This window comes from Heterocephalus glaber, unplaced genomic scaffold (assembly GCF_053883595.1).
Source record: "Heterocephalus glaber isolate CG9 unplaced genomic scaffold, H.glaber_assembly_v1.0 deba00000738, whole genome shotgun sequence".
Taxonomy (NCBI): Eukaryota; Metazoa; Chordata; class Mammalia; order Rodentia; family Bathyergidae; genus Heterocephalus; species Heterocephalus glaber.
In genome coordinates, this window is record NW_028258161.1 from 16,319,116 (window position 1) to 16,343,215 (window position 24,100).

The 24,100-nt window shown below is 43.8% G+C and overlaps 1 protein-coding gene across 1 annotated transcript in view; it reads right to left on the reverse strand.

Annotated features, from left to right (window-relative positions):
* Nucleotides 1-19,794, reverse strand: part of Fam107b (family with sequence similarity 107 member B) — a 191,038-nt gene extending 171,244 nt beyond the window's left edge. Inside the window, 3 exon segments of the mRNA XM_013078532.3 lie at nt 17,524-17,894; nt 17,897-18,348; nt 19,703-19,794. Of these exon segments, the coding sequence (XP_012933986.2) occupies nt 17,524-17,894; nt 17,897-18,348; nt 19,703-19,794 (915 nt within the window).
* Between the last annotated feature and the right edge of the window lie 4,306 nt (nt 19,795-24,100).

Sequence of the window (24,100 nt, forward strand, 5' to 3'; positions counted from 1 at the left end):
GCCCACAAGTGTGACTTTCAAAAGGAACCCTTTCTGCTGTGAAAGCTAGAGGATATTTTGGAAATCCACCCGATTTTGTGTAATTTCCGATGCATGGCTCCACTTCTACAAGGAGCTGAGCGTGCTTGCTCAGCATAGCACATCTGTCCCCCACATCGGCGTGGGAGCTGAGCCAGCTGGGAAATGTCCTGCATGAGAGGAGTCTGCAGTGCCAAGCGCTGGGCAGAGTCCAGGGAGTGGGTAAGTGGATGCCCTGACAGGCTAGCCCTTCGACAAACAGAGCTATCTGTGGATGCTCATTGTTCTCTACACCGTCCCAGCTCCCTTCCTTTTAAAGTTACTCAGTCAAAGACAAAGTACAAGCCTGAGGAAAATGAAACTTCATAATACAAACGCATGGATTTGACTTAGATTTGAGGTAATGTCTACTTTCCAGGGCCCAAAATAAGTTTAAAACTATTTTGTGAGTTTAATTTATCTGACAACATCTTCTTTGCTAAGGGAAACTGTATTTTAGAGGAACGGGAACTTGGAAACCAACCATCTGAACCAAGCCAGCAAATGGATAGGCTTTGTGACTTGACACTTCCAAGTTGGATTTAACACAAATCATGGTCTAACATAAGCTTTGAAAGACTTAGCGGTCCTTGAGAAATCTCTTTTGAGCAAGAACACACTACTCACACGAGCAGCGGGCCGAGGTTAGGGCTAGGACAGGGATGGCAAACCTTTCAGAGCTTTCAATGATACAAATAACCCTTTGCGGCACTCGTGCCATAGCTTCGCCACCCCTGGTCTAGGAGAACAGAGCTACCAGCAGCCGAAACCAAAGTAATTCAGAGACGCCACCCAGGCTGGGACTGCCATCAGAAAGCTAAATCTTTATCCTAAATTTGAATGCTTCCCATCGATTCCCTTAAATTTGCTCTCCCACAAGTCATCCACAAATTCCCTTTCATCTCTCCTCCCCCAGAGAATACCATAGAAACACCCCAGCACAAGATTCGTAACCACAAGGGACGCACATGTTTCTGACTGGGAAAAAGTGACCTAGGCTTATAAATGTAACTTCCACCCTGCTAGATGTCAGATACGCCGAGTTCATGTTCCCCAAAACTGAAGAATGAATTCTAAGGAACAACAGAGGCTAACAGTAGGAAAACTCTTAAGAGAGAGATCCTGAGGTAGGAGGGGACCCAAAAGTGAGTTGCCAATGAGCCCACTTCTCCAAGGAAGTTTTATGGAGCAAAATCACAAGGTGGGTACAATGTGGGTCAAGACTATGATCAACTATTAAAAGCATACAGATTACAAGTAAATAGATTAGAAGTATAGCCGCTCAGGTAATATCGATCCAACGGGGAACCAGGCCAGGTAGCAAGTGTACGTGCAAGGAACAAAGACTTTTTTTAGGAGAGGATGGATCCAGAGGTCTTGGTCAGCCACTGAGGTGACTGATGTCTATCTAGACTTTATTGGACCTGATGATACCAGTTATCCCCTGGGGAGGCATGTAGGCCTGGTCATTCCATCTTTATCTTCAGGCCTGGCCTCCAACAGATGTGCCTCCAGCCACAGTTGTAATGTGTTCTCACCCTCTGCACTGACTCCTCCAAGGTCCTAGCCTTATCTCACTGCCTATAATATTTCTACCTAACTTAGCTGTCTATAGTAAAAGCATTTAGAATACTGAATTATCTTAAAATACTCAGAATTTTAGCTCCATACGGGACATTGTTGCCTTAGGAGATTCTTGTCTATTGACCAAATTTTCATAAAAGTAAAATTAGACTCTGAATGTTTAAGAAATGGGCTCAAAATCTAAGTTGCAAATTGGTGGGAGATTAGAGCCCAGGTCTTCTGCCTTTAAAATCCAGGAATCCTTTCTCTTCACCCAATCCTGTGTAGTAGTGAATCTTAGGTGTTGACTTGGCCAGCTCTAGTAACCAGGTATCTAGTCAGATACTAATGTAGGTGTTTCTGTGAAGGCGTTCTGTAATGGTGATTCATGTCCACAATCATGAATTTAAATAAAGGAGAGTTGACTTTAAATAAAGGAGAGTCCCCTCAATGATGTGGGTGGGCCTCCAATAATCATTAAAATCCTTAACAGCTACGGCAGAGGTTTCCCAAAGAAGAAAGCATTTTCCCTCAAGACTGCAACATCCAATCTTACCTGCGTGTCCAGGCTGCTGGTTTATTCTGAGGATTTTGGACTCATCAGCCCCACAACTATATCAATCAAGTCTTCAGATTCCCTCTCTCTCTCTCTCTCTCTCTCTCTCTCTCTCTGCCTCTGTTTCTCTCTCTCTCTCTCTACACACACACACACACACACACACACACGCACACACACACACACCCCTATATGCATCCTATTGGCTCTACATCTTAGGAGAACTCTGGTCGATAAGTTATCCAAGGAGCAGTTAGAACCAACCATTCTCCGGAAGAAAGTTGAGTGATTGAGAGAACACCATGCAGGGTGTAGGAAGCCACAACCTCATGACTTCTGCAGGGAGCTAGACAGATTCAGGCCCTCAAGACAGCACTGTCAAGTACTGAAGACAGAGGAGAAAAACTTTCCAGCAAACAAAGCTAAGATGACACAAATGCACATTTCCCAAGGCTTGACTGCATCCGCGGTAAGGAAAAAACAACAAACTCCTCAGCTGAAATCACTCGTTCAGACCTGGTTCCAGAGAAGGAAGGGCACAGCCCTCCTGCCATCCTCCTCCTTATTCCTTCCATGAAACCCTCTGGGACCATTCTCCCGAGAGAAGCAAGTCATGGAACTTGCAAATGTGCTTTGAAAGATCTCCGGCTAGCTGCCAAACACATTATTACGCCTTTGGGACTATCTGCAGGATGCCACCGATTCTATTTGCAAAGTAGGAGGGAAAATGGGTCTAACCAAAGTGCTGATAGGCACAGTGACTTTTGGTAAATTTCAAAGGAGATTTGACGATTTGTGACTAACAAATTGTGATGGGGTATTTTAAACAACAATACATATATCATAGAAACTTTATTTTTCCTTCCTATTTTGTTCTGCATTCATTTGGCCAAGGAATGACCAGGAATCCTTTACACCTGGTAATGGCAATAGTTTTCCCTGAGGATCTAAGAAAATGTTGAGGGTCAGCAAACAGTAAGGAAACTATCACGTGATGCTGACCAGGATTTGTCATTGCCGGTTATATATAAGTTCTGGCAGCTAGTTATTAGAGGCTTTAGTAAATTCCCCCACCTCCAAGAGCCAGAACAGTTTCTCAGCCTTGATTGTACACCAGAGTTGCCGGAGGAAGCTATTTGAAAATACTGATGTGACAGTGTCAGGTCTACTCAAATTTCTGGGGCGGCCGGAATCTGCTTTAGACCTAAAATGTCCCCCAAAGTCTTCTGTTCAGAGCTGGGGCTTTTAGAAGATGACTAGAGTCATAGGGTGCTGTACAGTGGATCAAGCCACTGAGGCTCGCAGCAGAAGGTGCCGTTCAGAGGCGAGCACTGCTGGAGAGAGGAGGTCACTGGGCTGTGACCTGGAAGGATGCTGTCTCGTCCCTGGCTCCCCTCTCTCCTGCTTCCTGGCTGCTATGCGCTGAGCGGCTTTCTCCTGCCAGACCCTTCACCATGCTGTTTCTGCCGTGAAGCCACCAGGCAACCATGGACTGAACACTCTGGACCGTGAGCCAAAATAAACCTCTTTCAGTTGCAAGAGTCAGATATTTTGTCCCAGCAATAGGGAAATGACTAATATGGTATAGTAGTAGTAGTTTTTAAAAACTTCCGCTAGATGCAGCCAGATTTGAGAACAACAGAGAGAAGAAGGTAAATCTTGTTACCACTCAAACTGTTATTTATCAGTTAAACAGCATGAGGGATACGGGTAGCAACAACCACAAGGTGTACATCAGTCCAAGGTGAGAGACTGGCAGCCTCTAGCCGCTCTCCCCCAAGCTCCCTTCCTTCCTTTCTCCTGCAGTCGTCACTGTCCAGAACATGCTACTAACGCATGTATTGTCCGCCTTCCTTGTCAGGCTAGAAGCTCTCTATGCACTATTTTTGCCACAGCTGAATGGATACCCAGCTCCTACAGGAGTACCTGGTCATGCTGTATATTCTCTATAAATATTTGTTAGACGGTAATCATGTCAGTTTGGGTACTGTCCAAGTAATGCAATCCTGCTACGGTGAAACTTAGCAATTAGTTTCCTAAAGATGAGTCCTTCGTGTGGACCTTCATTCCTATGTCATTCATATGGACCTTCACGGGGACCGCGGGTGCTGTAATGTGCGTGGGGGAGCTGTCCAGCCCGGTGTGGGGCTTGTCCACCATGCTTTTCTGCAAATGAGCCAAGACTTGGACGCTCCCTCTGGCAGAGATACACGCCACCTAGTGGGCTGCACAACAGGAAGCCTTTGAAACTCACAACAGGAGGGTTTGCGGGGGTCTCTGGAGGGAGCGAGTGTAATTTACACGGCCAGCAGGACAGGCGGTGCAACCTCAGGGTCATGCAGAGACACGGCACTGGCACCGAGGGAGCGCTGTGGTCTCAAAGTCCCTCCAAAGCTCCTGTTGGAATCGGATCCCCATTGTGCGGCACTAAGATGGGACCAGGCAGTTGGGTGATTCATGGGCCATAGGTTGCCTCAAGAGTGGATCTGTTATGGAAGCCCACTCGGCTCTTCCTCTTGCATGTGCCCAGCCCACCATGCAATACACTGTTCCATCTTGGGACTCCCCACTGGCAACAAGACCCTCGCCAGACGAGGCCTTCAAACTTGGACTTGCCTCCTGCAGACCTTTAAGAAATAAATATGTTTGCTCTATAAATTACTCAATCTTACACATGCAGTTATAGCAACAGAAAATGCATTAAGACGGGCACAGAAACTCGGTCTAGATTAAAGAACCGAGCACAGCCACTGACTGGTGAACAACTTGGGCAAACACGGATTTGAATGCAGGCTCCAAGACAGAGGATGATTTTTCAAAAACCTACAACCAAAGAGGCATAGGCTAGGCCTAGGGCCTCAAAGCTGGCACAAGCATTCTCAGGGCCACCTAGGAGATGGCTTTTCAAGGCCCACAGGACAGGCCTGCAGGGTAGGACAAAGGGTAGCACAGGCTGCCCAGACACCCACCTGGGGTCCGCATCTGGAGCAGGTGCCAGCAACCCATCCCTGGGAAAATGGAGAGTTCAAAGCTTGTATCTAAAGTCAAAAGTCTGGCCTGGGTGTGGAGCTGCTGGTTCGCATTCTCGGTCAGGTGCGAGAGGAATGCAGCAAACAAGGCAGCGGATGGAGTTTTCAACCTGTGTTCTTTAAACACTGTCAATGCTCCCTGTTTGCTTTTACTTCCTCTTAGTGAAGACTTCATCCAGAAAACCTATTCGCTTGAGGGGCTAGAGGGGCCGTGGCAGTGTCAGCTCTGCCTGGGCCAGCAAGGGCCACCAGAGTGCACCTTACCACGATTCTCTCTCCCTTGCTGCACTCAGCAGCAGTGAAGGCGGTCAGCCTCTGGACTTGTGGTTGCAGGAGATAAAAGTGTCTCTCCTGTCACGGCCGGTGGGAGGCGGGTTCTCCCTCTGCTAGCTCCCCATGTGAGAGACCCAGCCCTTGCCTGGCACTGGTCCACTGTCACCTTCTCCCTGTCCCCACTGCTCTGTGGCAGCCATCCTCTGAGCGATGCTCCTGTCTCTGTGGGCCAGAGTGTAAGCTGGGAAGAGATGATGGATAGCAGAGCTCCTGTCACAGCGGAAAGAGTGAAGAATGAATGGATGGATGGGAGATAGCAAGCGACAAAGAGTGGCCTTGAGAGACAGAGACTCTGTGGCAGCAGAAATTTGAAGCTTAACTATGAGTCAGGAGGAAAAAGAGATAAGAACACTAATAGTCAGCGTGGGAATGGGGGTTATGAAACAGGAAAATGGGGCACATTTCACTCTGCGGCTGCAAGACACGGATACGCGATTAAGGTAGCATGCATGGGAATCTTGCTAGGCAAGGAAGAAAAAAATGTCTATAATTATATAAATGCTTTCAACCACAGCCTAGAGATGAGTTCAATGCACAATGCCACTTTAGCATTTTTTACCTTATACTGCAGCTGCTTCTTTGCTCCTGTCCTAACAGCAAGCAACTCAAAGGCAAAACCAGTGCTGGTTCTTCACAGTCTCCCAGCACCTGACAGAGCAGGCATTAGGTCACCACCAAAGTATGCTGACCTAAGGAACGAAAGCAGACTTCCACGCTGCAAACTTAGACTTCACATGAATTACTGAAAGCACAAAAGAAATCGTGTGTTGAATGCTTTATTTGAATTATTTCCTTCTCATTAAGTCAAATTCTTTTCTCATTACAGTCATCCTTCAGTGTCTATGAAAGGTTGGCTCCAAGATATCAAAACCCGGGGATGCTCAAGTCCCTCATGTAACATGAGGTAGTATTTGCATATAAGCTATGCAATCCGCCTGTGGCCCTTAAGTCACCTCTACATCACTTATAGTACAGTGTAAGTACCACAGTTGCTGTGCTGTATCACTTAGGGAATGACAAGAACAGAAGTCTGTACACCTTCAGTGCAGACGCAGCCATCACAGGCCTAACTTCATGGCCAAGGATCCTTGGCTGGAGAACCGTGGACACAGGGCTTGTGGACTCAGAGGGCTAGGCGTGAACACTCTCAGCTTAATGTTCACCACAAACCTCTTCTCTGATTTTGATTTTATTGACTTATCCATTAACCTGGATTTTATTGACTTATCCAACTATTCAAGAATATAGAATGCCTTCTATGAGCCAGTTACTGTTCTGCGCATTAAATATAATGGATAAAGAGCAGACAAGAGGCAGTCCCTGCTCTCACGTTCATCGTAGACTAGTGGGAGAGTCAGATACGGGAACAAACACTGTGTTTTAGTTAAGTGCTTAAATCTAAATTAAGACTCAGTACCAAAGTTGCCCAGCAGGGGACACCAAACTGGAACTGGGTGTTGGGGAAGGTTTGTCGAAGCCATTTAGGCAGCAGCGGGGACAAGGGGAAGCCTGCCAGCCTGGCTGCTCCTGGTAGTTTTCTAACAGCCACAGAGGGAGCGACATGTGGGCTGAAACCAAGGCTGCAGACGGCAGAACAGAGATGAAAAACCCCAGAGGCTCCGTGGGCCCACTGGACCGCCCTAAGGCCACACTGCCCAATTTTTATTTTTAGTTGACACATAGTAATTGTTCATATTTATACGGTGCAGTGTGATAATGTCAATATATGTGTGCGATATGTAATGATGAAATCAAGGTGACGACCACATCCATGCCCTAAACATTCTTTGTGCTGGAAGTCTTTCTAAAGATGTGTGAGATAACACACCTGCCCACTGAGCCGGAGGAAGCTTCTTTGGATGTTGCAGCTAAAAGCAAGGTGAGGGATATAGGAGGAGGTGTGGTTGAATTTGAGATGGCTGTAGGACCACCTAACAATTTCCTGGAGATTACTGGGTCTGTATCACATCTGTTGGAATAGTCTTTAGTTACTTTAAAATATTTTTATGTGTACTCATGAGTATGTACATCTGCGGGACAGTCAGTCCCACCAGAAGTGGCTCACAGCATTGTCAAAAACCCTAGTTCCTCCTGCCCTTCTGCTGTCATCCTAGACACTTGTGCTCCCAGGTGCTCAGGGTGGCTCCAGCAGCATCAAGTGCTCTGGTTTCATCCAACAATGTCCGAGGCCCACATTCAAGCACCATTTTCCTTGTATCCCTCTGGAGAGCAGAGGACATTGTGGAGTCTCCACTCACAGGTGATCAGGTAGTGGCTGAAGGACCCTCGTCATGGTGGTCATAGCAAGTGATTCAAATGCAGCCAGCTAGACCTGGGCCTGAGGGCTTGTGACTGCTGTCTGTGGGATTTGAAGTGTCTCCCAAAGGCTCGTATGTCAACAGCGTGGTCCCCACTCAGTGGTGCCACTAAGCAGAGGGCTTAGTGGGTGCTTATGTCATTGGAGGCATGCCCTCGAAGGAGTGTGTGGGATTCTGGTCTCTTCTTCCTCGCTTCTTTAGCTCCTTGGTGGTGGTGAGGTGAACAGCCTCCTCTGCCATGTGCTCCCACCATGATGTGTTATCTCTCCTCAGGCCCAAAAGCAATGGGGCTGACCAACCACAGATGAAAGTCTCTAAAACTAAGCTAAACAAACCATTCTTCGTTTTAAGTTGACCGTTTCAGGTATCTTGTCACAGTAATAGAGAGCTAACACAGTGAATTAGTACAAGGGATTTAAAAAATGAATTTTCTTCCAGGGATGAAAGGATGGTTCCACATACATAAATCAATAAATGTAATACACTGTATTAACAGAGTCAAGGACAAAAAACATATGATCATCTCAATAGATGCAGAAAAGGCATTCGACAAAATCCAACACCCATTCATGATTTTAAAAAAACCCTACAGAAAACTGGCATAGAAGGTCTTTCTCTCAACCTGATTAAGGCTATCTATGAAAAACCAACAGCCAACATCATACTAAATGGTCAAAAACTGAAAACTTTCATGCTAAAATCAGGAACAACACAAGGATGCCCACTATCACCACTCCTGTTCAATATAGGTCTGGAAACATTAGCCACAGGAATTAGAAAAGAGAAAGAAATAAAAGGAATAAAGATAGGAAAGGAAGAAGTTAAACTGTCATTATTTGCTAACGATATAATACTCTACATAGAAGACCCAAAAGACTTCTACACTTAACTGACAGATTCAGTAGAGTAGCTGGATATAAGGTCAACACTCAAAAAACAATAGCCTTCTTATACACAAATAACACACTCACTGAGAGAGAAATTAGAGAAACAATTCCTTTTACAATAACATCCAAAAAACTGAAATATCTAGGAATCAACCTAACAAAAGAAGCAAAAGACCTCTACACTGAAAACTACAGCACTCTAAAATAAAGACATCAAAGAGGATATAAGAAAATGAAGGAGGTCCCCAGTCGCTCAGAACACACGCCGAATCAGCCCACTGCAGACAGGCAGGTCTGTGCACGCCCTACTGAGGTCCTGAGTGGCGCGGAAAACACCGAATCACCCCGCTGCAGACAGGCAGCCACCTGATTCCACACTACAAAGACGCAGAGGACATCAGACCACCAGACCAAGGTACTGAGTCCCACTGTTCCCGGCCTAGAGGTAGGGGCTTCTGAGCCGTCGTCCCACTGCTCCTGGTCCAGAGGAAGGGGCTTCCTGGCCACCATCTCTCCTGCTGCTCCCAACCCAGAGGAAAGGGCTTTTGGGCCACCTTCTGTCCCACTGCTCCTGGCCGAGAGGAAGGGGTTTCCCAGCCACCATCCCTCCAGATTCTCCCAGCCCACAGGAAAGGGCTTTTGGGTCACCATCCCTACCGCTGCTCCCGGCCCCTGTCCCACCTCACCCAGCTCAGAGGAGGTAATCCATGCAGGTGCTAAAAGCCCCCCGCCCCAGTCAAAATGAGAAAACATGTAAATAAGTCTCAAAACCAGACTTCCAGGTCACCTACAGCAACCCCAAAGGGAAATGAGATGGAACACTCTGATACTCAACCACCTGGACCCAATGTACTGGCAACAAAAGGGGATCTGGAAAAAATGAAATCCGAAATAATTTCTCAGATAACAGGAGAAATTGTGCCCCTAGTGCAAGACATGATTAATAAATCTAGAGAGGAGCTGAGGAACATGATGGAATCCCAACATAAGAAACAAATGGAATCTATAAAACAGATGCAAATAGATTTCCAGGACATGAAAAACTCCACTGAAAGTCTACACAACACAATGAGCCAATGTGAGGACAGAATTTTAGATATAGAAGATAAGATTGCAATTAGTGACCAGGAAAAGAAAAACTGCTTCAAAATTATAAGTGAACATGAGAAATCAATCCAGCAACTGCTAGATGATGCAAAAAAGAATAACATAAGACTGATTGGGCTCAATGAAGAAACAGGAGAGAGTGCAGATGATATAAAAAATCTCTTCACAGAAATAATGGCAGAAAACTTCCCAAGCAGGTGGAAAGAGCTTGACATACAGATAAGTGAGGCATATAGGACTCCAGATAGCCTTGATCAAAAAAAATCTACACATAGGCATATAATTGTTAAGATTCCAGAAACACAACAGAAGAACAAAGTTCTCCAAGCAGTCAGAGAAAAGAAACAAATCACATACAAAGGAAAGCCCATCAGAATCACAGCAGACTTCTCAACACAAACCATCAAGGCAAGAAGAGCTTGGAGTGACATATTCCAAGCCCTAAAAGAAAACAGCCTCCAACCCAGACTGATGTACCCTGCAAAACTATCTTTCAAAATGGATGGAGAAATAAGATACTTTCATGACAAAGAGCACCTTAGGAACTTCCTGAATACCAAACCAGCACTCCAAAGAATTTTACACAACATCCTAGGAACAGACATTGAGGATCACAACCCCAGGAAGCAAAGCAGAATGAACCCATCTGGCATGACAAGAAATTAAATGTAAAGGGGGAGAACCCAACAAAAAGAAAAAGTCATGGCAATGACAAGTCAATACGTTTCAGTTATAACCATCAACATTAATGGTCTCAATTCACCAATCAAAAGAAATAGACTGGCAGAATGGGTCAAGAAACAAAATCCAACAATATGCTGCATACAAGAAACACACTTAATTCAAAAGGAAACTCATAGACTGAAAGTTAAAGGGTGGAAAACAATATTCCATGCAATGGGAACCCAAAAAAAAGCAGGAGTAGCTATCCTGTTGGCAGATCAAGTAGATTTCAAACCAACACTAATTAAGAGAGACGAAGAAGGACACTACATCCTTGTAAAAGGAAGAATCCAAGAGGAAGAGATGACAATCATAAATATCTATGCACCAAACACTAGTGCACCCAACTACATAAAACAAATACTAACGGACATGAAAAGTCATATATGCACTAATACAATTGTAGTGGGGGACCTGAACACCCCACTGTCACAAATAGATAGATCAACCAGACTAAAAATAAGTAATGAAATACTAGAACTCAATTGAACTCTTGAACAAATGAATTTAACAGATGTTTACAGAGTCTTCCACCCCACAAAATCAGAATACACATTCTTCTCAGCTGCACATGGGTCATTCTCCAAAATAGACCACATACTCACACATAGAACATGTTTAAGTAAGTGCAAAGGAATCGAAGTTATCCCCTGTATATCATCAGACCATAGTGCAATGAAATTGGAGATCCATAGCAAAAGAAACTCAAAAAATTTCATAAACACGTGGAAATTGAACAACACACTTCTGACTAACCAATGGGTCACAGAGGAAATTAAAGAAGAAATCAGACAGTTCCTTCAATTAAATGACAATGACAATACAACATATCAGAATCTATGGGACACAATGAAAGCTGTCTTACGAGGGAAATTCGTGGCAGTGAATACTCATATTAGGAAAACAGAGTGAGCCCAATTAAACAACCTGATGCTGAACCTCAAGCTTCTAGAAAAAGAAGAGCAGGACAACCCCAAAGCTCATACAAGGGAGGAAATTATAAAGATCAGAGGAGAAATCAATGCAATGGAGACTAAGAGAACGATACAAAAAAATCAATGAAGCCAAGAGTTGGTTCTTCGAAAGAATCAACAAAATTGACAAACCTTTAGCCAACCTTGTCAGAAAAAGGAAAGAAAAGGCTCAAATCCATGCAATTAGGAATGAAAAGGGTGAAATTACAACAGACCCAGCAGAAATCCAGAGGATCATCAATACCTACTTCCAGAACCTATACACCAATAAGATGGAAAACACAGAAGAAATGGACAGATTCCTAGATACATATGAATTACCAAAGTTGAACGAAGAAGACCTAAAAATTCTGAACAACCCAATATCAACCAATGAAATTGAAAATGTAATTAAAAACTTATCAACTAAGAAAAGCCCAGGCCCTGATGGCTTCACTGCTGAATTCTACAAGACATTTAGAGAGGAACTGCTGCCACTACTGTTTAAAATCTTCAATGAAATTGAAAGGGAAGCAATACTCCCAAATTCATTCCTGGAAGCAAGCATCACCTTGATCCCCAAAGCAGAGAAAGACCCAACTGAAAAAGAGAACTATAGGCCAATCTCACTAATGAATATAGATGCAAAAATCCTTAATAAGATACTGGCAAACAGAATGCAGAAGATCATCAAGAAGATCATACACCCTCATCAAGTGGGATTCATCCCAGGGATACACGGATGGTTCAATATACGAAAATCAATTAATGTAATACACTACATCAATAGAGCCAAAGACAAAAACCATATGATTATCTCCATAGATGCAGAAAAAGCATTTGACAAAATCCAACATGCATTTATGATAAAAACCCTACAAAAAATTGGAATAGATGGTCTCTACCTCAAACTGATAGAAGCCATCTATGAAAAACCAACAGCCAATATCATACTAAATGGTCAAAAACTGAAATCCTTCACACTCAAATCAGAAACAAGACAAGGATGTCCACTATCACCACTCTTGTTCAATATAGTTCTGGAAACATTAGCCACGGCAATTAGACAAGAGAAAGAAATAAAAGGAATAAAGATAGGTAATGAAGAAGTCAAATTGTCATTATTTGCAGATGACATGATACTCTATATAGAAGACCCCAAGAACTCCACCAAAAGTCTTCTAGACTTAATAACCAAATTCAGTCAAGTAGCTGGTTACAAGGTCAACACACAAAAATCAATAGCTTTCCTCTACACCAATGACAGACTCACTGAGAGAGAAATAGGGCAAATAATTCCTTTCACAATAGCATCCAAAAAACTGAAATACCTAGGAATCATCCTAACGAAAGAAATCAAAGACCTCTTCTCTGAAAACTATGGCACTCTGAAAAGAGAGATTGAAGATGATATCAGAAAATGGACAGACATCCCCTGCTCCTGGGTAGGAAGGATGTAGTTCCTGGTAGTGAAAATGGCTGTACTTCCAAAACTGCTATATAGATTTAATGCAATTCCAATTGAGATCCCACCAGCATACTTCATAGACCTCAAGAAAACAATCCAAAAATTCATTTAGAACAAGAAGAGACCCAGAATAGCAAAAGCAATTCTAGGTAACAGAGACATGGCAGGGGGTATCACAATCCCCAACCTGCAACTATACTACAAAGCTACTGTGATAAAAACAGCATGGTACTGGCAAAGAAACAGACTTGAGGACCAGTGGAACAGATTAGAAGATGCAGAAACAACGCCAGACACATTCAGCCATCTAATCTTCGACAAAGGAGCCAAAGACCCTCACTGGAGGAAAGATAGCCTCTTTAATAAATGGTGCTGGAAAAATTGGGTTTCAACTTGCCAAAGATTAAAACTAGACCTATATCTCTCACCATGCACTAAACTAAAATCAAAATGGATTAAAGATCTAAATATTAAAATTGAAACTCTGACCCAGTTGGAACAGAGGTTAGGTAGAACCCTTGAAGACATCGGTGTACAAAAGGATTTTATGAACAAAACCTCCGTTGCCTGTGAACTAGCACAAATAATCAACAAATGGGATCTCTTCTTAATAAAAAGCTTCTGCATAGCAAGAGAAACCACCAGCAGTGTGAAGAGACAACCCACAATGTGGGAAAAAATCTTCACCTGCTCTTCCTCAGACAAAGGTTTACTATCTTGAATCTATAAAGAACTTAAAAAGATCAGACCTCCCAAATTTGAAGACCCAATCCAAAAATGGGCATCTGAAATGAACAGACATTTCTCACACAAAGAAGTAGAAATAGCAAATAAATACATGAAAAAATGTTCAACATCACTGGTCATTCAAGAGATGCAAATGAAAACAATGCTGAGATTCCACTTCTCTCCAGAAAGAATGGCTGCTATCATGAAATCCACCAATAACAAATGCTGGCGGGGCTGTGGGGAAAGAGGAACCCTGCTCCACTGCTGGTGGGAGTGTAGACTGGTGCAAGCACTGTGGAAATCAGTATGGAGATACCTCAAAGAACTAGGACTGGAAGTCCCATTTGACCCCACTATTCCATTGCTGGGGATCTTCCCCAAAGCATTAAAAGAATCATACCACAGTGATATATGTGCACCCATGTTCATAGCAGCACAGTTTGTAATAGCTAAAACTTGGAAACAGCCCAAATGCCCATCAACTGGAGACTGGATAAAGAAAATGTGGTTTTTTAATAAAATGGAGTACTACTCAGCCATAAAAAATGAGAAATTAGAGACATTTATAGCTAAGTGGATGCACATTGAGGCAATACTCTTAAGTGAAATAAATAGGACACACATGTGTAAATACCAAATAGTTTCTCTGGTGTGAGAAACTGAAAGTGTAAATAAGGACTAAATGTATAATAGGTAATGTGAAATAGGAAGAAAAGGGGCAAAGGGGAAGGAAGTGGGAGAGCTAGGGGAAAGGATAGAAGGGAATGGGATTAATATGAGAAAATGGAAAAATAGGAACAAAATCTTTGTAAATAGGGAGGGATGGAGGGGTTGAAGGGAGGGCTGGGCAAGGGTGAAAAATAAGAACCATGAGAGACTATGTAAAGGTGCAAATTTCTAATGATGAATGTCATTATATTGTATACCTAAAATGTACCAATCATTAGAATGAATAATCGATAATGCAAAATAGGAAGAAAAGGTCCAAAGGGGTAGGGGTAGTGGGAGGGGCAGGGGAAAGGAAAGAAGGGAAAGGAAAAAATGATGAGAAATGGAAAAAATGGAAATAAAGTCTTTGTAAATAGGGAAGGGTGGAGGGCGTGAAGGGAGGGCTAGGAATGGGGAAAAAATAAGAACCAAGATGCATTATATAAAGGTACAATTCCCAATGAGAATTGTAATTGTGTTGTATACCTACAATGTACCAATAAAAGAATTTAATACAAAAAAAAAGTACTCAAGAGACTTCCAAAGACAAACTGAAAATCCAAAAATATAGGCAATAACCTCTCATTATGTGATTCATTATTTTCTAAATTGAGTCACTGTATTAACCTACTGATCACAGAGTAAAGCAACTTATAATTCAATGATTTCCACTTTTATAAAGGACAAGCTCTAAAATTGTTTATTTGAAAATATATCTGCACCTTTTTAAATTTTATTTTTTTCTTACAAATTCTACTGTTATTTGAAATAATGAATTACTGATCAGTAGTTTGCCAGCTTTCTATCTGTTAATAAAAATTATAATCTAAAAGTTAAAAAAAAAAAAAAAGAAAATGAAAAGACATCCCTTGTTCCTGGGTGGCAAGAACCAACATAGTGAAAATGGCCTTACTTCCAAAACTGCTATATAGACTCAATGCAATGGCAATTGAAATTCCAACAATATATTTCACAGAACTAGAGAAAAGAATCCAAAAATTCATTTGGAATCAGAAGAGACCTAGAATAGCAAAAGCAATTCTAGGCAACAGAGACATGGCTGGGGCTATCACAATCCCCAACTTGAAACTATACTACAAAGCTACTATGATAAAAACAGCATGGTACTGGCAAAGAAACAGACCCGAGGATCAGTGGAATAGATTAGAAGATGCAGAAACAATTCCAGACATACTCAGCTACCTCATCTTTGACAAAGGAGCCAACCACCCTCACTGGAGGAAAGATAGCCTACTTAATAAATGGTGTTGGAAAAACCTGCCAAAGATTAAAACTAGATCCATATCTATCACCATGCACTAAACTAAGATTGAAGTGAATTAAAGATCTAAATATTAAAACAGAAACACTAAACTTGCTGGAAGATAAGTTAGGTAGAACTCTTGAAGACGTGGCATAGGAAAAGACTTTGTGAACAAAACCTCAGTAGCATGGGAACTACCACAAAGAATGAACAACTGGGATCTCATCTCATTAAAAACCTGCACTGCAAGAGAAACCACAAACAGAGCTAAGAGACAATGTACAATGTGGAAAAAAAAATTTAGCAGCTGTACCTCAGACAAAGGACTACTACCTAGAATATATATAAAGAACTCAAAACAATCAGCCCCCCCAAATGTAAAGACCCAATTCAAAAATGGGCATCTGAAATGAACAGACATTTCTCAGACAGAGAAGTAAAAGCAGCAAATAAGCATATGAAAAAATGTTCAACATCACAGGTCATTCGAGAGATGCAGATGAAAACACTGAGATTCCACATTACCCCAGAAAGAATGGCTGCTACCAAGAAATCAACCAACAACAAATGCTGGCGGGGGTGTGGAGAGAAAGGAACCCTTCTCCCTTGTTGGTGGGAGTGCAGACTGGTGCAACCACTGTGGAAGTCAGTATGGAGAAACCTCAAAGAACTAGGCCTAGAGGTCCCATTTGACCCAGCTATTCCCCTGCTGGGGATCTTCCCAAAAGAATGAAAAAAATCATACCACAGCAGTATATGTGCACCCATGTTTATAGTGGCATAGTTTGTAATAGCTAAAGCTTGGAAACAGCCCAAGTGCCCATCAACTGGAAACTGGATAAAGAAGATGTCGTTTTTTAATAAAATGGAGTACTACTCAGCCATAAAATATGAGAAACTAGAGACATTTATAGCTAAATGGATGCACATTGAGGCGATACTCTTAAGTGAAATAAATAGGACACACATGTGTAAATACTGAATAGTTTCTCTAGTGTGAGAAACTGAAAGTGTAAATAAGGACTAAAAGGTATAAGAGATAATGTGAGATAGGAAGAAAAGGGGCAAAGGGGAAGGGGAAGTGGGAGGGGTAGAGGAAAGGAAAGAAGGGAATGGAATTAACATGAGAAAATGGAAAAATGGAAACAAAGTCTTTGTAAATAGGGAGGGATGGAGGGGGTGAAGGGAGGACAGGGAATGGGGAAGAAATAAGAACCACGGTACATCATGTACAGGTACAAGATCACAATGATAAATGTAACTGTATTGTACACCTAAAATGTACCAATAAACGTAATGGAAACAAACAAACAAAAAACAAAACAACCAAACAACTTCCTCTTCCTGTCTTTAACTCTCAGAGAAGTATCGTAGAGGGATCCACAGTAGGACGTGTGTTATGTGTCGGGCTGAGTTCACAGTGATTATCATTTCCCAATTTCTCCACATTACCTTCCTGTTCTGCGATTCATTTTAAGGACTGAAGACAATTGCTTTATTTCTACATTCAAGCCTTTTCTATTGTGCATTTCCATATAAAGGAATTTACCAACCAGTTAAAAGGGGGATGCCTTCCCACACTGTACTCTCCGTTCTTCAGACCCCGTTGGCTCAGAGGCACCACAGCCAGTTAATTAAAGGCCTCGGGCCACTGCGAAAGCTCTAGTGCTCATTGCCTTTGCCTCTCTGCATCTTCTGAGAACTCTGAGAACGGAAAGGCTTTGCAGCTTCCTGTGCCCATGCGAGTGCCCTCAGCGTCCTGTCTGTGCGTCAGCCCGCCCCCCGCCCCGCCCCGCTCCCCCGGAACAGGCCTGGAGGCCTCGCTCACCTTGGGCGCTGCAGTAGCTGACGCTCTGGGGATGGAAGTCTGCGGAGCAGCTGCTTGGCAGTGCAGCTTCTCCGGCAGCGGCCCGGGCAGGTCCTCGGGGGTCTCCGCTGGCTGCACAGCAGCGAGGCTCCTTGAGCTCCGCTTCGCGCGGCCATTCCGCTCCGCAGAGGGCCCGGGCTCCCGCCCCTTCCCCGGAGCTCCTTCCGCTGGCCGGGCGCTCGCGTGTCCGCCTGCTGTGGCCGTGGGCTGGCCTCGGACGGCGGCGTGGACACCCGCAGCGCTGGGCTGGTCGAGGGGTACAGCCTCCCGCGTGTTGCCAAAGCAAGCAAGCAGCGCCGAGCAGGGGAAGGGGTGCATCCTTCCAGGCGGGACTTCAGGCTCTGGGTGCGCCTGGCTCTCCACGTGGACACGACCCGCAGCGACACATGGCAAAATCCCGGGGACAGGGGACTTGGCAGAGAATTCCGGGCCGTGATTATCGCTGCGCCCGAAGAGGACTCGCGAGCAGCTCCCCGACTCGGACGCGGGGAGAGGCAGGGCCGCCCGCCCTGGGCCCCGCGGCACCCAGGCCCCCTTTCGGAAGCGTCCGAGCGGGTGACCTGGCGCTCTTGCTTCCTGGATGCTGTCAGTGGCCGGGAAGGCTGCTTGTGAGCCTGCGTCTGGCTCCGGTTACAGCCCCCAGGTAGGGCAGAGCTCAGCGTAAGGGAGTGCGAGTCAACAGGCAGCTGCCTCGGGTTACCTTGAAGGCAGAAAGATAGTGCAGCCCGACAGCGTCCCCACAGAGCGTCAGCCTGTGTATCAGTAACATCACAACAGCAGCAAGACCTTCTTCAGTTACCCCTTCAAATATTTATTCCCCCAAACAAAACAAAAACCACCCAGTTATCTATCCCAAATGAAGACCCCCCCGAAAGGGGCCACGACCCTAGCAGCTGCTTCGTTATTAAACTAGGAGGTGGATGTGGACCCACCCAGAGAAATCCGCGAGCGAGTCTGATGTCACCAGGACGAGTCAGTCCGGGTTTTTCCTGAACCTTGGTCACACACGCTTCCTGGTTTCTGGGTCTATACTAGGTCTGGTAATTATAAAGAAGTCTTTATTCATTTTTTTTTTTACTACTTCGGCTAAATTCTTGATTGATTTTTAGTAATACCCCCGCAAAAGAAGAATCTGCATTAACAATGAACATTACATATGACATTATTATGTGTGACAGTATAATAAATGTGTGAAAGAGTATTTTGTTTATCTACTATACGTATTTCCTAATTTTAGAAAGGGAACCCTGTTAAACATAGACCTTTTATTTCTCAACACATTAATACATGAATGGTGTAAGAAATAATAGATTATAATAATATTCTAAGACAACTTAAAATTGAGACTTTTCCTTAGCCAAGCATTGCTGGGAATGTTAGAGAAGCATAGTACTCTAATGGTTTTACCATTAACAGTGACTTCTGGGTTAATGTTTCAGGGTATATTACCACTCTAATTTATTTGTTTGCTCTCTCTTTTAATTTAATGTCAAGATGTGTTCTTGAATCCAGGCAGGAGTGGGTATTATGGCAGAAACCCCCACTTACAGGGGCAGAAACCCATTCTTTGACATTTCACCTGAGCAGATAAGGTTGGTTATGGCACAGAGAGGGTCTGGTCGGAAGCTGGAGGTCCCTGCTACCCTATCTGGTCGCTCTCATTCAGTCTGGCAATTGCCTTATCCATGCAACAGCCATGCTGGCACTATTGTTGTAAAAGGGCACTCACTCCAGCAGGCTGTGGTAGCACACGGCTGTAATCCCAGCACTCAGGAGCCTGAGGCAGGAGGATCACAGCAAGTTCGACGCCAGGCTGGGCTACACAGTGAGCCCAAGACCAACCTGAACTACACAGCAGGACCCTGTCTCTAAATAAATAAATAGGCAGTCACATCTATAATCCAAAAAGGCACATATGGCTTAAGAAAGAGTAGATCCAAAATCAAATGCAGACTCATTTTAGTATTTATCAAAAGTTAGAAATAGAATATAAAAAGCTGTCATTTGTTCAGAGGTCGCCGTGCTGCAGCTTTGTTCCAGGCTTCGCTTGGTTGAGAGTACATCCTTTCGTGGATATCCAGGTGAGGCACCCCAAACCCCTTCGCCCTCAGAAAATCCGGGCTCTTGCCAGGCTCCCTACCCGCCTTCCCGGGGAGCCCCTGGAATTGGAGTCTGCCTCTTGTCTGCCCAGGCTGCTGCAGTCAGCTCAGGCAGGATGACTTCAGGCTGCATCCTCCTCGGTCCTCTCTCTTGCAAGCATGCTTGCAGGGAAACTAGTCTCTGGTGGTTAGGGAGATTTGGGTTGGTTTGGTTTCATTTGGTTTTTTGCAGTGCTAGGATATGAACCTAAGGTTGCAAGCGTGCTAGTCAAGCACTCTATCCCTGAGTTACATCCCAATCCCTTTTTATTTTATTTTGAGACAGGGTCTCACTAATTTCCTAGGCTGACCTTGAATTTGTGATCCTCCTACCTCAGTTTCCTGAGTAGCTGAGATTGCTGATGTTTTATGCATGTATCACTGTGCCTAGCTTTCAACAAGGCTTTAAGAAGGCTTGGAGATAAGAGAACGAAGTTAAAAACAAGAAAAAACAGTGCCTATACCTGACTTCATTCATTCATTCGTTCATTCATTCATCCAAGTATGTGTTTGTTCCCATCTAGACCTGCAAGGACAGCAGGGAGCAGTGCAGCTTTGAAGGGGCTGCGAGCTCAGCCTCGGCTTTACGCCAGCCGTGCTTTTCCCCTTGGCCCTAAGCTTGCAGCCCTGCTGTGGGGACTCCCTGGCCCCTCTCAAGGGGTGTGCTTAGGAGCCTGGCCCCAAGCCAACAGAATCCTACCCCAGGCCATGAGAACAGTGACTTCTTTTTAATGCATGTGGTCGCTAAGTCCAACCTAGAATAACAGCACTCACAGGTAATGGTTATTGAGTATTCAGTATCAGAAATGAATCTTGCCAAATTAACTCATTTAATCTTCATCACCCTAGAGGAAAGGTGATATTATTATTTCCCTTTTTATCCACTGGAAAAACAAGACACAGAAACTTAAGTAACTTGCCCAAGGTCATGACACCATTAAGGAAGAGAGCCAAGATTTCGGGCTACCAGGCCTTAGAGTTCATGTTTTTAATCACTGTGCAAAGCCACTTTACACAATCTACTAAGAATTAGTTCTACAGGTACTTAGAGGAATGTTCACAGCATTAGTGCTTCTAATCACCAAGTAGTTAGTAATGAGCAGAAGGTGGCTTAATATGTAAGAAAATATCTGTACATTTAAACATTGTGCAGCTATTGAACAGTAGAACATAGCAACTCCAGGTATAACATTACATGTCACACATGCTAATTAAGGATGTGTGTGTAGACTCCCCTTTGGAAGAAATCATTAAATTAATGGTGACAGAACTCTATTAAAAGTATTCTAACATATAAGAATACTCAACAAATTCCTATGAAACAAAAAGCAGATAAAATATTACCAATTAATGAAAAAGATCAGAAAGATGGCAGGCTAAGCAGAACTCACAGAAGCTCTTGACTTGGACGGCAGCAATGAAACCTAAGAGTAGGTCTGGAAATAGGATTAACAGAGGTTCTGGTTATGGAAGTTAAAATTTCCTAGACTCTTGTCTACATATGACAGTTACAAACTCCCCCAAAAAACAATATTAAGATGTGGGGGTCAATCATCTAAAACTACCTCATGAGCTGTCTAATGAACTAGTGAGGGCAGCTAGTGTGTGGACATGGGTCTAAGAGTAAAGATCCTGGCAGACAGGGAGGATACCACTTGGTTACAGCCTGAAGTAACAGGTAGTTCTCCACCTGCCACCTTACAGTGAATTCATCAGTTGTCAAATCTGAGTACCACCTGCCCTAAGGGATAGGATATAAGGGACAGAAAGAGTCACTGCTTGTTGCTTGCTGCTTGCTGCCTTGCTCCCTATGGTAACTGTTTCTCCTCTGTGATGCCCTCTGCCAGGCCACCCTGCCTTGGAGCGAGCCAATTATAGCAGAAACCTTTTCAAACTGTGTGCCAAATAAACTTTCCCTCCTTTAACTTTTAGTGTCAGGTATTTTGTCTCAGCAACAAGAAAAGTAACTAAGACATATAGGGTGGCTATTTATTATTCTTGGTACCTAGTATCCTTTCTTCTTTCTGCTGATTTCCTTTTGGGGAATTCCTTCTATGATTAGGCTGAGGATCCTGCTTTCCGACGGAAATGGAGCCGAGCCACAGGGTTAGGTACCCAGCATGCCCAGAATCCCCACTCACAGTCTCTGCTTCAGGATGAACATGGGAACAAGTTGTTCCAAGCAGAATAAATTCCACAATTTGATCACTGGGAAAATCTTTCTCTTCCTTCCACTGAATTTATTGGATTTAAACCTGAGAAAGTAAGAGGATGAAGCAGGTACTAACGTCTTGCCTCTTCTGGAGGAGAGCTCAGCCAATTGAGCCATCAGAAACCAGACTCCAAGAGCTGGAGAAAGAGAATATGTCCTGTTAATACTGTTAGATGAAGCTTTACCTGAGGCTAGATCCATGGTTTCCCTTTGTTGCTTGTGATGTGAGGGGTAAATTTCTTTTTCTGCTTTTTGGTTTTGAGTCTTCTATCACTTGCTACCATGAATGCTGTCTTAGTTACTTTTCTCATTGCTGAGACAAAATACACAACAACTAAAGTTGAAAGAGGAAGAGTTTCTTTGGCTTACAGTTCACAGAGGTTTCAGTCCATAATCGGCTGGCTCCAAGACAGAGGAGAGACAGTTTATGGTGGTCGAAGGGAGCAAAGCAACAAGCGAACTTTATAGCATCTTTCTGCCCCTTTTATACTACTCAGACTACTTCAGACAGGTAGCACTCACACCCTTAATCCTACTGCCCTTGAGCCTGGCATTGCATCATGAATCAATTCCAGCATCACACACTCTAGATCCAGCCACCTCTGAAAAAGCCTATGACCACATGTGGCTTTGCAGGGACATTCAGACACAAACCATAAGATGTGCTAACCAACACAGGAAGCACTTGTATCAGCAGATCATGGAAGACATCATTATGATCACAGAACAGAGTGAAAATATTGCTACCTTAACAATGGCAGAAGAAAGGGAGAGTTGGGAGATCCTGAAAGATGCAAAGGTTCTTGTAGAAGGAGTGACTGAAGAAGAAGGGAGGCCGTGGTTTGCAAAATCAAAAGATGTTCCCTCTGCTTGATATTAAGAGAAAGAGTCTTAAGAATGGTACTTGAGGTTGCAGAGGTGACCAGGGAGAAACTGCAGCCATGTTGGGAGGAGACGGAGTGGAATAAGGAGTTTTGTGCTCAGCTACCTGATTCTAAACCCAACAGACAGTATCTAAAGTTGATAGATAGTAAACATGTTAGTGAAATGCATCTTCATCTGTCATACAGTAATACCAGCAGATAATATTTTAAGTTGATAATTTAAGAAACAGGAATATAAATGTATTATTGATAGGGGAGGCCCACGTGGACCAGAGTGTTGCGGGTGTGCAGGTCCCAGCCAGGGCCCCACCAAGACACCTGCAGCTTGGGCCCCTGCGCAGCCAAAGGCCCGCCTGGAAAAGACCTGCACAGGCAACAGCCAGAAGCCACCCCGATTCCATCCCAAGTGTGCCCAGGCCCCAGCCAGACCACACCAGGACAACAGGGCAGTGCAGGGATCCAGAAGGCCACCACTCTGAACCCAGGAATTGGCGCAGTGGGGAGCAGTAGAGAGAAGGCCTTTCTGAGGCTTGCTGGGAATTGAAGCCCACTGGGCGAGCAAAATGTTGCCTCAATAAAGATGCATCAGGGTTCATCTGTTGAAATGAGAAGACAGGTAAATAAGTCTCAAAACCAGACTTCCAGGGCCAGGGATTTAACTCAGTGGTGCTACTGCCTGCCTTGCAAGCACAAGTTCCTGAGTTCGATCCCTGGTACCAAAAACACAACAACAACAACAACAACAACAACAACAACAACAAAAACCAGACTTCCAGATCACCTAAGGCAAGCCCAAGGGTCAACGAGATGGAACACTCTGATACTCAATCACCCAGACTCCCTGAACTGGCAATGAAAGAGCATCTGGAAGAAATCAAAAATAATTTCTCAGGTAACAACAGAGATTGCGTCCACAGTGCAAAACATGATTAATAAATATAGAGAGGACACAGATTAAAAAAATAGAGGAGCTGAGGAACATGATGGAATCCCAACATAGGAAACAAGTGGAATCCATAAAACAGATGCAAACAGATTTCCAGGAGATTAAAAACTCCATTGAAAGTTTATGCAGCAGAATGAGCCAGTGTGAGGACAGAATATCAGATATAGAAGACAGGATTGCAATCAGTGACCAGGAAAAGATTTCTTAAAAATAGCAAGGGACCATGAGAAATCAATCCAGCAGCTGCTAGACAATGCAGAGAAGAATAACATTAGACTGATTGGAGTTAATGAAGAAACCAGAGAGAGTGCAAATGACATAAAAGAAAAAAAACCTGTTCACAGACGCAATGGCAGAA